Genomic DNA, 16165 nt, shown 5'->3' on the forward strand with positions numbered 1-16165 from the left:
CCGTGGCCCTCTACACAAGGGGAATAGCAGATTCAGTCTGGAAAATTTGGAGACCTAAGGTGTCCAAAACTCTACGAGTGTGGGGAAGATAGTCAGCCGTGTGAAATGGGCAATAGGACGCATTCTCCTCCTGTTCTAAATCCTCGTGCCACTCACCTCCCTCGGCTTGAAAAGAATACGAGGGATCCTCTGAACCGGTAGTCCCAACGCCAATGCTGCCTCTAAAGGATTTGGTGAGGGTAGTGGATTTGCCTCGCTGCAGCCACAATGTCTTATAGCACCAGAATGTCCTGTGCATTCTGCCGAGGAAATGGTTTGGCCTGTGACCCTGAATGCACTTATGAGAAAAGCTCAGAAAGTCCTGTAAATGTGGGAGAAACCACATTGCAATCCCAGAAGAGGGACAAGAGCGGCCATCTGAGGATCCGAGGTCACTGAGTTCACTTGGCAGAGCAGAGGCTAGTGCCCTAGTTGAGGCCAATTAGCAGTGGATTCATGAGACCGGTGAGATATATGAGCCCGTTGATGACATGGGTTTAGAAGGACAGATCCCAGCTGGTTGGCTAGGGAGCCCTTCAAATATGTCCTCAGACAAGCCGGCAGGTGAATGAAAGAGGGCTGTTAATCTGTCTTGGCCAGCAGACTCTGAAGTTCGGATAGACACGTATCGTGCTTTGTTGGCAGCGGTGTGGCTAGATAAGTGTTTGGTTTCAGCGACAGCCTTGGTATGAAGTCTGGGTTGCTTGTGCTTAGTAGATGTGAGACGCCCTGGGGTCTTACACGGTCGCTGTGCCCCTGTAGCACGGGCTGTCTCTGGCTGTTGATTCGCCATTATATACACGCACAAGGTGGGAGGGTGCAGTATATAACACCAACACACTCTTCGTACATGCCACACGGATGGAGGAGAATGTACGGTATACATCACCAACATACGCTGCTGTATACGCCCACGGGTGGGGGGGAATATACAGTATAAATATATTGCCAACACATGCTTCTGTACATGCCCACAGGTGTGGGAGAATGTACAGTATATATATCGCCAACACACGCTTCAGTACACGCCCACAGGTGGGGGAGAATGTACAGTATATATATCACCAACACACGCTTCAGCACATGCCCACAGGTGGGGGAGAATGTACAGTATATATATCACCAAAACACGCTTCAGCACATGCCCACAGGTGGGGGAGAACGTACAGTATATATATCACCAACACACGCTTCAGTATACGCCCACAGGTGGGGAAGAATGTACAGTATATATATCACCAACACACGCTTCAGCACATGCCCACAGGTGGGGGAGAATGTACAGTATATATATCACCAAAACACGCTTCAGCACATGCCCACAGGTGGGGGAGAACGTACAGTATATATATCACCAACACACGCTTCAGTATACGCCCACAGGTGGGGAAGAATGTACAGTATATATATCACCAACACACGCTTCAGCACATGCCCACAGGTGGGGGAGAATGTACAGTCCCGAATGCACAGTAGTAAATAATTAGTGAGAGATGTGCAACTGCTGTGCGGGTAAGTCGTGTGAAGGGAGAGCAGTACACACCCACAGGTGGTGGAGAATGTACAGTCCCAAATGCACTGTAGTACACAAGGTGCAGCTGCTGCTGTGGAGATGAACTTTGCAGGATTTCTCTGTACTTTGTTAAAAGAAAATGGAGACTCTGGTCTAATACCTCAGAAACTATGCACACACATCCAGAATCACACTCACATGTGACTAACTCCTCTTTCAGAATAGTATAGACAAATAGCAGCAATGCAATCACACATTCATGGCTGCCAAAATTAATATTCTGCCTTAACTTACACGGGATACCTACAGGCAGATAGGAACAAGCAGAGCCTTAACAGAAAAGGCGCCCGCTAAAAAGAGCGGGAAAACATCAAAACAAAATGACGGTCGTGGGGGGGGGAGACGGAGAAGCGGCCTTAAAAACGGCTGTGGTTGGTGCCCACGAGGCCGCAACAGGGAGCTGTAAAGGGGAGCCGCAGAAGCGAGCTCCAACACTGAAAAAACACCCGCTGCCGCCGCCGGAAGCTTAGGGCTGTAAAACGGGACTGCTCGAGAGTAGCCGCAGCAACTCCCAGCCGCTAAAATTCGAAGCCGCAGCCTAGGTAGCAACGGAGCTGTGGCAAGGACAGGCGTGAGGCTGTAAAAGGGGAGCTGCAGCCGCAGGCTCCTGGACGAAAAAAGACAAAGGAGTCGCAGCCGCAGGCTCCCGACTGCAATATACAAGCCGCCGCCGCCGCCTGAGGGAGAGCCGCTAACACGGTCTCCCAGCTAAGGGAAAGACAGCAGCCGGCGCAGCCCCGCACAAAGGGACTAAGGGGGGGGGACAGGGAGACCTGAAACAACCCCCCAAAAATCCCAGTCACAAAAACTAAGGGGGGATAGGGAAGACCTTAAACAGCCCCCCCCCCAAAAAATCCCAGTCACAAATAAAAACGAAGAGATAGAAAGGAAGGCAATCAGTTCCACACACTCTAAGGTAATGACAGAGAGAAGGGAACGATAGGAAACAACAATGAGACTTACACACTCTATCACACAAAATACAAACTTAGCTAAACGCTATTCTAAATAGTCAACTGCCAACAGACGAAGGCAAGAATGAACTGGGGTGGGAGGGGCTCGATGCCCCAGGTCTTGACTTCAATCCATTCTTGCCTATGGATGCTAGGTGGCAGTGTTTTCCCACATGATGTCGGGCTACCTGAGGAAAATAAGGCAGTTTTCTATGTTCCTATTAATGTCTAGATAATTTTACAATGTCCAGATCATTTTTTGAAATGTTTATTCTTTTATATATTGAATTTGTATTGGCCAAGTAAATACATATAGATGTAGATCAAAAATACTATGGACCCTTAGTCATAATATATATATGCTTTATATTTAGCAAACTGCAGGTGCTATTTTGTTTTTTACTAGAACCCCAAGATCCAGCAACTGGAGCTTAGTGTAAAGGGCATAGACTCCGAATTAAAGAATTCTTAGCATAGGATACTCAAAACTGAATGGAACTTCCAGTCCTTCCACACAAAAATCCACTCCCTGTTACCCTAAGTTTTCTTCATTTCAGCTGTATAATTCAGGAGGGGAGTCATTTTGTTGTTGCCATTGTTAAGTAGTCAGAAGTCAGAAATCCTTGTCAGTCTACTTCAAATCACCGAGAGATTCAGTAGTAGATCCTGATCCACCTTCCGCCCATCTCTGGTGTTGAATAGGGCTCAACGTTTTGTTGTTGAGGACTGCATTCTCTTGGGATAATCTGTCTGGGGGGTCTGCATGCAGATAGTGGGCAGGGTTGGAGCTGATGGTGGGCAGGGCCAGGGCAAAAAATGGGTGTGGCCACCCCTTTTCCTTTCTCATTCTGACACTCTCTTTTTGTCGCACTCTCTCTCTCTCTTTGGCTCCCTGTCCAGTAGCTTGCTGGAGGAGGAGCAGATAACTCTTGGCAGTGCTATGAACTGATTACTGGCAAAGGACTTCCCCCCCCTTCCTTTCATTTCTCCATCCGTTTAAGTTTCCCCCCTGCTTTTCTCCCCTCCTGTGCTGCTTCTCTCTCTCTGCTCCTGCCATCTGCATGAACTTAGATTGTGGGCCACACATTCCCCATTCCTGTTGTAGAGTAACTTCTGTCTTAAGCAAATTTGACAGCAACTATGTGACTTTGAGAGGAAAATAGGGTAAGTCTATCATGCTGTACTGCCTACTATGCTGCGTTGAATCTTATGTCTTAATGGCCAAACAGCCTTTAGAACTATAAAAATAAATCACCTTCAGTCCTATTTCTCTTTCACCAAGTCCTCTCTTTGTGTGTTCTTACTGCTATTCTGTACCTAGTAATAGTGGCTGTTACTTATAGAGTAGAACTGGCCAATGTAGCTTGCACTGGTATAATGTCGTAAGATAGACTTGACACAACACGGTTCCATGAGTGATATTCTGCAAGTACAACAACCCTTGTGTAAAATTTTATACACCTATTTGTCAGCACAGTGATTCATAGAATTAGCCTAATGCAGAATGCTTTATGAAAAAGTTACAATTAAAGAAAATTCAGTTGTGTATTAAACAATATATTTGGACATATTCTGCTGAAAAAATCCTTTAATTCAATCTACTTAAAAACAGTGTTGCTTTGTTAATAGCATGCTCATGTTATCTTATCCATGTCAGAGGGATAAGCGTGTATGTTTCTGTTTTATTACAAGCTTAACTTGATCTGTTAATTGAATGGCTTCCTGCCTTTTCAGTTCATATGATTCAGTAAAATGTATTTCACAAAAGCTCTGTTTTCAGTTGACTAATGATATCTTTTCCTTCTTATTTTTTCCTTTTCATTTTAGTCTCAGATTAAATGTCAGCAAAATACTATATGGAAACTGGAACATAAAATCAACATTCTTAGCTCTGTAAGTAATTTAATCTTTATTTTTGCTGTTGAAATTTCATCATTTGTATATTGCAAAAGACATTTCAGATCAGTACAACTGACACTTCTTTTAATAGGCACTTAAATGCATGGTTGCAGTGTTCAGAATACATAACATTCAAAATGCTACTTATCCTGTCTCTTCAGTGTGATTTCTCCCTTCAGCATTCACATTGTTTTGACATTCCTGCATGCCTGTAACACATAGAACCATGGACACAATCTTTTCCTTCTCTCATGTTCAGCTTCCAGCTCTGTGCACATGGGAGGGAATCCTTGTAGGTCATTATTGCGCTCTTTCCTAACAACCCTTAGGCATGGGGAAGGGGAAGGGAAGAGCTTAAAAAATTCCTGCGGGTGCACCCTCCTCAAGTATAGAAATGCAAGGAGTATGTGATGGAGATGCATTATGCCTAGAGCCTCTCTCTAAAAATTTAACCTACCTGTCAGAATGACTTGGTCGTGCCATTTCACACTTAACCACCATTTCACGTACAGAGCATACTACATGCACCCAAGCCGGGAAACACCCTGCATTTTTTGTTTAGCAGGCAGGCAGGTGAAAGATCTCTCATTTTTACCCACACCATTATCTCCTACTCCCTGTGGAGATGTCAAAACACTATGCAATTTACTTTTCAGATCTCAGTAACCAGACTCTGCTCCCAAAGATCATGTCCCTTCTGTTTGGGACTGAGAGTCCAAGTCTCCCTTCACTCTGCTTTCCCAATTCCTCTTTGTTCAAAATAGGAGCTTTTCCCTGTTGGAAATTATCTTCTGACCATCCAAGTTGAATCTTGTATTTTGATGTTGAATATCCAGATGCTGTTTAGAATCCAAATTGTCTAGGGTTAGAACTATGTTTTTATTTGGTTTGTGGTGCTCTTTTGTCTTATTTCTTTTTATTACCCAGTATTACTGTTCTTTTTTGATTCCATCTAAATACGTTTTTCTCAACTTGGCTATGCAGTTTTGACAGTTTCTCTTTGTAAGCTCAAGGGGAATTCCCTCTTATGTGCTAGACTACTCTTTCAGACTACAGGCTTAGAGCTAGACTTACTTCATAGTAAATGGAGAGTTAGCTAATGGTTGTTTCCACCCTTGGTGGATGTTAGCTCAGGTCTCTGGCAGTTCCTCTTGCCCTAAGCTGAGAAGAGGTGACAGACTACTGAGTAAGTGGTTTTATTTCACAGTTATCAATCACTTCTGAACCGGCAACAGTTACACTCCATGATAGTGTATACAGAAGAGGATGGATTATCCCTCTATATACAAAATGACAGAAAACAAAATAAAATATTTTGGCATTGTCTCAAATCCAGAAATCTTTGCACACAATTACTAAATGTACTGTTGGTGCTGCCAGCTTTGTAAAGGACAGGGAAAAGAAAAAAGGTGGCAAATACCAGTCCGCTTCTCATACTAAAGTTGTGGGCACTGAACATTTGTTCAGTGATGTACAAAGGCAGTCATAGCAACATGCATGCCTCTGAATGTAGGGTTTTTTTCTGACCACTTCCAGACTGTGACTATTTTGCAAGTGGCATTTAATTGCATTGCAGCAAATTCAGGTCATGCAATTAAAGTGCACTTAGTGCTCTTATGCAACAAACCCGCTTCCAAAAAAACCCCACAGACTTTCTCACGTGCATGTAAGATGATCTCAGGTGGGACTTGAGCTCCACCTTGAAGGCAGAAAATACGCTGTTTGATTCTGCAGTCTTCTAGTCTCCCCTTACACACAGGGATCAGTTCTTTTTGCCTTATAGAATAATAGAATAGTAGAGTTGGAAGGGGCCTATAAGGCCATTGAGTCCATTGCTCAATGCAGGAATCCAAATTAAAGCATACCCGACAGGTGGCTGTCCAGCTGCCTCTTGAAGGCCTCCAGTGTTGGAGAGCCCACCACTTCCCTAGGTAATTGGTTCCATTGCTGTACCGCTCTTAACGGTTCAGAAGTTTTTTATTGATGTTCATTTGTAATCTGGCTTCCTTTACCTTGAGCCCATTATCCGTATCTTGCACTCTGGGATGATTGAGAAGTGATTCTGGCCCTCCTCGGTGTGACAACCTTTCAAGTACTTCAAGAGTACTATCATATCTCCCCTCCAACTTCTCTTCTCAATGCTAAACATGCCCAGTTCTTTCAGTCTGTCCTCATAGGGCTTTGTTTCCAGTCTCCTGACCAAGTGTGACTAGGTTTGTGCTCTCTGCTCACCTTCTGCTGGATCAGGCCTGTATTTTAAGAGTTATTTCAGTGTGATTTCGTTTACCATTCGTCTCTACTAATTCCTTGTGCTTACCTTCTTCATCCATCCATATGTTTTTCCTCAAAAACAAACACACTTTTTTTGTTTATTTCTCAGCTTTTCCTCCTGTGCATCTGCTACTGCTTTTTTGTCTCCTTTCTCCTTTTGGGAAAGAAGAACCTACCACTGGATTCTGTTTTTTACTTCAGAAATTCCCGCTGTGACTGCAGCTTTCGTCATAAACACCCACCCTCAGCACTCTCCTGTTTGATATTCAGTTGGCGTCCTCCATTTGTACTGTTTGGTATTACCCATCCGGCTGTCCCCATAAGCCCCGCCAGCCTCTCAGCAAACACTATCCCGCTTTCAGGTTATGGGAAAATCTAAAGAAAAACCAGCAGTTCCCACCTAAAAAGTCTAGGCCTCTGCTGCCACCTCTACTTCCTGCCATAACAACTTTGTCAGCAGCTTCTACACCAGGGCTCCTTTTTAGCAGCTGTTAGTGCCAACCACTCTTCCCTAGGACCAGAGGATGTCTTGGCACCTTTGATGTCTACAGGCAGGGAGACTAAGGAAATACCATCAAATTTCATCACACCATCATTGAGATCCTTCAGCACAGTGAGTCTGTGGAACAGGGGGAGAATACCAACAGAGATTTGTCACTCTCCCTTCACAGTGAGTGGGATCATCTCAGAGGAGGCAGAGGACGGGGGCACACTTTGACTAACATGTCTGGCACTGGAGAAGGATCACAATGTTTAGTACGCAGATCCTTCAGAGCTGAGGAGCAGCTCTCTGATGATGGGGTGGGGGCAGTCTTCATCAGCCCTTAGGTTCATGGGTTTTTTTCCTACTCAGTTTTCTCCTGAGGACTTTAGGGACTTTCAGGACACCTTCAGGGTTCAGCCCTCTTGCCCCCTCATGTCTTGCAGGACCATAATTCCCAACCTGCTTCATCAGCTGGGCTGCCCCATGTTTCCCAGTCGCCTTTATCAGCTTTAGCAACTGGGTTGCCTCCTCCAGCTCAATTGCATCTATCAGCTCACATGCTTCAACATTTAAAGAAGCTTGGTTAGGTGATCTTTCTAAGGAGTTGGCTGCTATGTTTCAATCATACCTAATGCCTCACAGCTGGACCTGCTATACCAAGTTCCAATTTACTGCCAAACCGGTCTCATTCTTGACTGCAGTAGGGTGCTCCCTCTATTCCACAGGTTGTGCCCAGGCCTTTGGTTCTACCCCATACATCTCCTGACTCCCATGCTGTACATAGTGGGCAGACGAGAGGCATGTGATCTAACTAGACCAGAAAGAGCTGAAAATCCAGATTCTGATTTGATTGTTTTGGACAAGGAGGAATGGATTGGTGTTTCAGAGTCCAAGGATATGGCTTTCTAATAGCCTCTTCCAAGATTCCCACTATCTTACCTTGCTGATGATGGAGACTCTGTATCTGAATTCCAAGGAGAAATCTCCTGCTTCCTCCTCATCCAGTGTGGCAGCAATATGTCCTGTTTCCAAAGTCCAGAGTGGCAAAGCCTCCATCTCTGTTTTCTAAAGTCATCAAATCTGAGGTTGATACATCCTTGCATTGCAAGAAGTCTGTTCCCACAGCTAACAGGTATTATGCTGTAGAGCAAAATCTGATGGATCAACTGACACTTCCTGTCATTGACAAGCACATCATGGGGCTAGTGAGTCCTTCTTTGAATGTGAAAGTTTTGTATGCGCAGCTGAAAGGTGCCGTGGTACAAAAGATGGATCTGGGTTTGAGATGAGTCTTGTCAGTGTGGGCAGTTGCTTCAGCTTCAGTCTTTGCAAGGACCTCCTTGTTCTGGCTAGGAGGCTTGTTGGATGGTTCACAACAAGATCTGGCTATAGTCTGCAAGTCTCTCTTGGAAATCTCCCATGCTGAAGCCTTCATGGCTGATGCTTCCATGGATGCAGTGAAAGTTTCCGCTAGAGGCATGGCAGCAGGCATTTCACAAGGAGGACCCTTTGGTTATGCCATTGGGAAGCCGATGTCACGGCTATGCACCAACCTGTCCTCTGTGCCTTACTTTGGTGGCAAACTGTTTGATGACACAGCCTTAGAGAAGCTTCTGATGGAATCAAAAGATGGAGGAAAATTATGTCTTCTTTTTAGTAGAAAGAAGATGTGTTCCTTTCATAGGTTGTTCCAGCCTTGCCAGGACAACCAGTCATTTCAAGTCTCTAAACCAGCTGGAAGAGGTCAAACTGTTCAGTCTGCTTGCCCCTTCTGGAGTAACCAATGTTTTAGCACCAGGAGCTGGTGAGAGTACTCTGGCAAATTTGGATCAGGCATCCATTTGCAAGGCATCAGTTCTGACGCTGACATGCTTCCTGTTGGAAGCCACCTATAGCTCTTCTCAGATTGTTGGCGAAATCACCTTGGTGCTGCAGACTATGAGGTAGGGCATCATCCCCTTCCCAGAGGTTCCTTCCTTCCCCTCTTTCCACCAATTTGGAAACAAGAGCCAGGGTTCGGGATGCCATTCAGTATCTGCTTCAGATCTCTGCCATAAAACCAGTTCCCTCCGGGGAAGTATCCTCAGGCATCTATTCCATTTTCTTTTCTGTGGCTCCTTCTCAGGCATTTGTTCCATTTTCTTTACTCCGGCTTCTTCAAGGTAGTGCTGGGCCTGAAACGTCTAAATGAGTTCATTCGATATCACAAGTTCTGGATGGAGATGCTTCTGCCTGTTGAGGAGGCCGTGGAAAGGGGGACTTCGCTCATCAACATTCTTCCACTATACACCTTTATGAAAGTACATGGAAATTGTTTATCTGCTTAGTGCTGTAAGGAGCAATTAGCTTCCAGTAAATCAGGTGTTAATGAGGTGTTCTCCCTCCTTCAAGACGGGCTGACTATAGGGCTCAGACCCAGTGCTCTTCAAAGGCAAGCCTCTACTCTGCCCTCTGTCTTTTCCACAACTGCAGAGAAACCATTGGATTCTCACCCATTCCTGAAGTGTTTCCTGCTAGGAGTCACTGTCTTAGCAACTCCAACACAGCATTACTTTCCTACCTGGGACTTGCACAAGGTTTTGACTGCTCTTCAGAAGCCTCCTTTTGAGCCGTTGTCCCTTTGTCTATTTTCTTTCAAAGTTCTGTTTCTCATTGCTATCACTTCTCCCCGGAGGATTACAGAGCTCATTGCTCTGTCTGTGGACAAACATTTCTGTACCTTCCACAGAGTGATCCTTTGTATTATTTCTTCTTTCCGTCTTAAGGTCCTTTCTTGCTTTTACTATCAACAGGAGCTCATTCTACCTTCTTTATGTCCTTCGCCTGTCTATTAGACTGAAGAAGCTTGGCACTCGTTGGATGTACGTACGTTTACATCTCAAGAATGAAGCCCTTTTTGCCAAACTGATGCCCTGTTTGCTTCCTTTCACCTCACTTCTTTGGGAAGAAGCGTGCATCTCCACTCTGTCTAGGTGGCTTAAAGCCTGCATGGCATTGGCCTAGGCTTCCTTGAGACTCACTCTGCCGTCTAAGATTCTGGCACATGCTGCCAGGATGGTGGCTACTTCAGCTGCCTTTTTTCCTTAATGCTTCTCTTCATGAGGTTTGCAGGGTGACCACATGGACTAACCCTAACACATTTATCGACCATTATAAGATAGATTCCTATGCCTCGGCCAAGGCAGCCTTTGGAAGAAGGATACTGGAGCATGTTCTCCCAAGCCAGTGGGCAGTCCAGTTTTGCTTTTAAGTTTACTCACCCTTCATGGGTCAGCTTTGGTATGTCCCACCTGAAATTATCTTATATGCACAGGGGAAGAAACTTTGTTGTTGTTGTTATGTGCCTCCAAGTCGACCACGACTTATGGCGACCCTATGAATCAGCAACCTCCAAGAGCATCTGTCATGAACCACCCTGTTCAGAGCGGAAGAAACTAAATAGCTAAAACTACAGCTGCCCAAAGGAAACCTATAGATAGCTGTTAAACCAACAAGGGCCCAGGAGAAACTGAGAGGTGTATGCCTCTTCAGCCAGTCGCTCCTCTTCCTGATTACATGCCAGATTATAATGTACACTGTTCAGTTCCTGAGCAGATCCTTCCTCCCAAGTAGACTCCTGATGTGAAGAGTTCTGGCAGCTAAACATGCATTCCTCTGTTCTGGATTTCCCACTGGGTCGACAGCTGGTTGTCATCAATTCCTGGGCCTCAGGAGTAAAGGAGGAGAGTCTGGGGTTGAGGCAGGATGTGTGTGGATCATGGGGAGGCTGTCAAAATGTTCTTAGGATTGAGTATCTTGGGCTCTTCAAAATTCCCTGCTGTAGTAGGTTTTTTTTAGAGTCCTCCTTCTTAAATGAGATCAGCCCAGGATCCTGGTCAGGGTGAATTCTGATGGAGCTGGAATAGACAGAGGAAAAATATGTGATTATTTCAATTACATGTACTTAAGTGTAAATATAGTAGGGTATGGGGACTAAGGAGATTGTTCAAAAGCTTCATAGAAAATGTGGGTTTTTAGGAGGGATTTGAAGGACGTGTGAGGTGGCATTATTCAGGTCAGTTCTCAGAGTCAGTTTATTTAATTAATTTTATTTAAAATATTTCTTACTTGCCCTCCCATCACCAGCAATCCCAGGTCAAGGCACAGGTGCATGTATAAGGGGCAGCAATGGAGAAAGTGCAGATCATATATGAAATCTCTTGAACCATATTCTACAGAACTTAAGAAGACAAAACTTGATGTATTTAGAATTTGTCTTCAACTGGTATTGAGAAAAAAACCCAACCTGTCTTCCTCCTTAGGAATATTTTATTCTTTTTGGAACATGTTTGCTTTTTAGCAGATTTCCTCAAGACATCACACAGGACATCAGGGTGAGAGAAGATTTGAGGTGCTGGCCTACAACCTCTGCTTACTTCTCAACTCTAAGAAAACTTATTACTGATCAGAGGTCCATACATTTACCCAGTTTAGACATTGCATTCCCAGTCCAACAAACCATTGCTTGTTGGAACAAGAATGTGCTGTATACCCATATGTTACCTCCTCCCGCTCCCCTTTCTTTCTCCTGTTGTGTGCTTGGCTTAATATAAGATTTCCTGATTTGTCACTCTGCTGTTTGTTATATTTGAACCAGTAAACTAGAACTTGAGTACTCTCTGCAAGCCAAGTTTGCAAACTGGAATCAAACAGTAGGGTTTTTTTTATTTTGTTCTGTTTTTATTATTGCATTTATATCCCACCTTTCCTCCAAGGAGTTCAAGGTGGCATACGGATATGGTTCTCCCCCTCCAGATTTCATCTTCAAACAACCCTGTGAGATAGGTTGGACTGAGAGACAGTGACTGGCCCAAGGTCACCCAATGAGGTTCATGGCTGAGTAGGAATTTGAACCCTGGTCTCCCAGGTCCCAGTCTAATACTCTAACATTAGCTATCATGGGCTGTGTACCCATTACCATTTACTCTGCATCCAGTGCAATTCCACCACTGGTTTTTGAAGCTGTGTACACGTGATGTTAGCCACAGTCTATAACTATCCTGTAGTTTCTTGAGAAATACTGCTGTTCGATGCGTCTTCCCTCAGACCAGTTTGATTCTCATTGAAAAGCCACATTCACTTCACAGTTAAGCTGAGGTATGTACATTTGAGATCTATTGTGCATGTGCAGATGACAGCTTCATGAATAGGAATTCCAGGGGTGTGGGTTGTAGAGGCACTGAAGCCAAAGAGGTAATGCACATCATCCCCTCATTGTTGTGGACAGACGGTGGGTGACTTAGAAACACATCAAACCACACTGATATGTACAATGTGCAAATGCAACTTGTAATACAGTGTGTGTGGGGAAATGACCTTGCTGCATTTTAAGCTGGTAACGTGTACGTAACCCTGGTTTGTAAAGAGCACTCAAAACAGTTTCCTGTTTTGGACCTCATGGCAAATAATGCTTTGACAAACCAAGGATGTCTTGTATTTAGTTGGATGGAAGATGGAGAAAGAATGGAGGGGGGGGGAGGAGATAGCATGTGAGCACACCACGCATTTCCATTTCAGCAAAACATTGTATGTCGGGCTGGGAATGAGATGTCAGGAGGACCACTATTTTCCACTTAGTCAGAGGTTTTTGATTACATACGAGCATTAATAGTGGCATATCCTTGTGGAAGTGGTCCTCCTATGTATTCTTCCACTCTTCACAGCCTTTATTGTGAGATCCACTTCACACAACCAACTTTGCTAGTTTTTGCAGAAACGGCTTTACCTCCCTATAATGATTTTATAACAGGCTAAATTCAGAATATATTCAAAATACATAAAATATACATAATCTTGTACAGTAATTTTTCTGCAGAAATGTGGAAATACCTGTTAGTTGCAAAAATGTATTTATAATAAAATTTTACTTTGTCATTTAAAAGACTGCCTCAAACATTGAAAAATCACAAGACAGACATCCTTCAAAGCTTGACAATTTTATAAAGTCACTAGAAGAAGACAGAGATTATTATAAAGCTGAAGCTGGGCATTTGAAGAAGATGCTTCGAAATACGTCTTCAAGTCCTAGGCGCAGCCACTCTCACTCTATTTCAAAGGATCCCTCCCCCATCCAGGTATATTTGCTTTCTTAAAGTATAGCATTTCTGCATTTAGTTTAAGGTGATTTTGATTACTTGGTATTTCAATCCAGATATATGAGGGAGGGATTGAAATAATTTACACAGGCTGCATAAAGCTGTTGAAGTCAGTAAGATTTCGGCAGCTTAGCGTGCAATCTTTTATATGCCTATTCAGAAGCAAGCCCCTTTAAGTTCAATGGAACTTACTCCCAGATAAGACTGCAGCCTAATGCATATAAAATGCAGGCACCTTTCCCAGTATACTTGCTATCTGCTTGTTGCATATTGTTGTCTGGACTGATTGGTAATGGATTAGTGGGTGGATAGTTCTATTGTTGGGAAGAGGCTAGAATCCATATTTTTTTGCCATTTCCATCTTCATGATATACATTTAAGTCATACAGTCTTCAAGATATTTGTCTATTTAAATACTTTTAAAACCCGTTATGATTGAATTAATCACATTCTAAATAATATCAAATAAAAAGCATTTCAGGATAGGTTAGTTAATAATGCACAGAATAATATGAACTGAACATACAGGTGATATCCAATGTTAGTCATAGTCAAACAGACTCATTGAATTCAGTGGACTTAAGTACATAAGTATTTATTTCAGTGGGTCTACTCTATTACTTAATTGGACATCACCAACAGTCTTCCTGGAGAACTTAAAATCGTATAATCAAATTCTTAAGGTTGTGACCTATTGATGCTGAATATGTGTGTGTTTGTGTGTGTAAATCTAAAGCAGTAGAAAATGAAGTCAGTTTCTCCTCATTAAACATTTAGGGATGTAACTCTGATCCAGAATTTCTGCAAATCTTGAGGGAACGTGAAGAATATAAGACAATGCTGGAAAAATATGAACGTCACTTGGCAGAAATTCAAGGCAACATCAAGGTTCTCACAGCAGAAAGAGACAAAGTCATTGATCTTTATGATCAGGTAATCTTTGTAGGTACATGGAATAGTTTGGTGAGAACAGTTTCTGAGAAAATATAAAATCTTAGAGTGTTTTGGAGCTGTTTACCCTAAAATCATCTTAGGAGACCTTGTTGAGGGTTCCTTGCTCTCAGGATTTATGATCTGCAAGTGCCTAAAGCTTGGACTCTTACTAGTAGCACCTAATTCTAGAATTCTTTCTATCTGGAGGGATAGTGAACTGCCTCAGTGTCGATTTAAACAGTTGGTTAAATTATTTTCCCAGGCTTCTGGTACTTGGGATTCCTTTTATTAACTGTTTGTTGGTATGTACTGCATTTTTAATAAATAAATACTGCTTTTATAAGCAGGGAGTTTTATGATTTAGGTTTTAAAATATTTTTCTCTTGCTGTCTATTTTATGCTGTTATGATTTGTCATGGTATACTGCTTTGTGCAATTACAATGAAAATCAGTTTCTAACTTTTGAAGATAACATTCATTATATTATTTATCTCGCCTTTTGTGACCTATCATGGAAAATAAGGTGAAGTAAAGGTTTAGCTAGTGGGAGGGAGTGCCACCACAGACCTGGACTCTTAGTAATACTGCTGCTGTCACGTAATAGGATGGGTGGGGTGGCACTGAGGTCAGGATGGTTCAGTTACAGTGGTAGGAGTGCCGTGTTGGCTCTGCTGGTGCTCCTGAACCACTGTAACTTTGCTGCCACTTTACCCTGTCCTCCTACCATCCAGAAACATGGCAATAATGCCACTGCCAGGACAGATCCACATTGGCACCCCTGCCGGCTGCTCCTGGGCAAACTATTAAGAACATAAAAAGAGCCTTTCCGGATGAGATCAAGGATCAGTCTAGTCCAGGATGCTGTTGCCAAAGTGGCCAGTCTAAGCAGGTTATAACAACAACAAGCATCTATTGCTTGCCCACGGGCAACTGGTATTCATTGGTACAATTTCTCAGAATATGAAAATTCCATTTAGCTGCTGTAGCTAGTAACTGCTGATAGACCTTGCACCATGAATATTTTAACTCCCCTTTTATATCCTCAGATTGTGAGTCCAATAGGAACAGATCTATTAACTACACTTTGAAAAATTCTGTGTTCTGTTCTGTGGGAACAGATCTATTTACACTTTGAAAAATTGCTGTATGCTGCTCTGAGCTGGATATAAATCAAATAAATAATGCCATCTAAGCCTCATGATCATTACCACATCTTGTGGTAGTAAAATCCATAAGCTACCAAAAGATTTTCAATTCTTAACAGTGCTGAAATTCAGCCTTTGGAAAGTTGGGGACAGGCCATAGCTCAGTGGGAGAACATTTGCTTTGCATACAGAAGGTCCCAGGTTTAATTCCTGTTATCTCCAGGGAGGGTTGGGAATGTCCCCTATCTAACATCCTGGAGAGCTTCTCAGTGTAGACAATGCTGAGCTAGATGGATTAATGGTCTGATGCAATATAAGGCATCTTCCAGTGGGATATTCTTTGGGGGAACCCAACGTTTTGGAATTCCTTCCTCATACTAGTTTGTCTCAGTTCTGATCTTTTCCTGTCAGGATATTCAGGAAATTATATGAGCTCCTTCTGGAAGGAAGGATGGGATACTAATTAATTAATATTGATTGATTGATTAATATTCCACCCTTCCTCCCAGAAGGAGCCCAGGGCAACAAACAAAAACACTAAAAACATTTTAAAACATCTTAAAAACAAACTTTAAAATAAAATTATATCTTTTTAGACAAATGAATGCTGGTATGTGGTGATGAGGTCTTTATGGTTTGAACTTCTGTGATTTTTAAATAATGTTTTCGTTATCCTGAATTAGTTGTTCAGATTGTATGTACATCCTAAGTATTTGCCATTTGCCAAACTAAGA

General features: G+C 43.0%; 1 protein-coding gene across 1 annotated transcript in view; it reads left to right on the forward strand.

Moving 5' to 3' along the window:
* The window catches only part of TSGA10 (testis specific 10), an 88472-nt gene that overhangs the window by 17869 nt on the left and 54438 nt on the right, over positions 1–16165 (forward strand). The window contains exons 4-6 of the mRNA XM_061629406.1: positions 4393–4458; positions 13141–13332; positions 14131–14286. Coding sequence (XP_061485390.1) covers positions 4393–4458; positions 13141–13332; positions 14131–14286 — 414 coding nt within the window. The remainder of the gene's footprint in view (positions 1–4392; positions 4459–13140; positions 13333–14130; positions 14287–16165) is intronic.

Source organism: Rhineura floridana, chromosome 5 (genome assembly GCF_030035675.1).
Source record: "Rhineura floridana isolate rRhiFlo1 chromosome 5, rRhiFlo1.hap2, whole genome shotgun sequence".
NCBI lineage: Eukaryota > Metazoa > Chordata > Lepidosauria > Squamata > Rhineuridae > Rhineura > Rhineura floridana.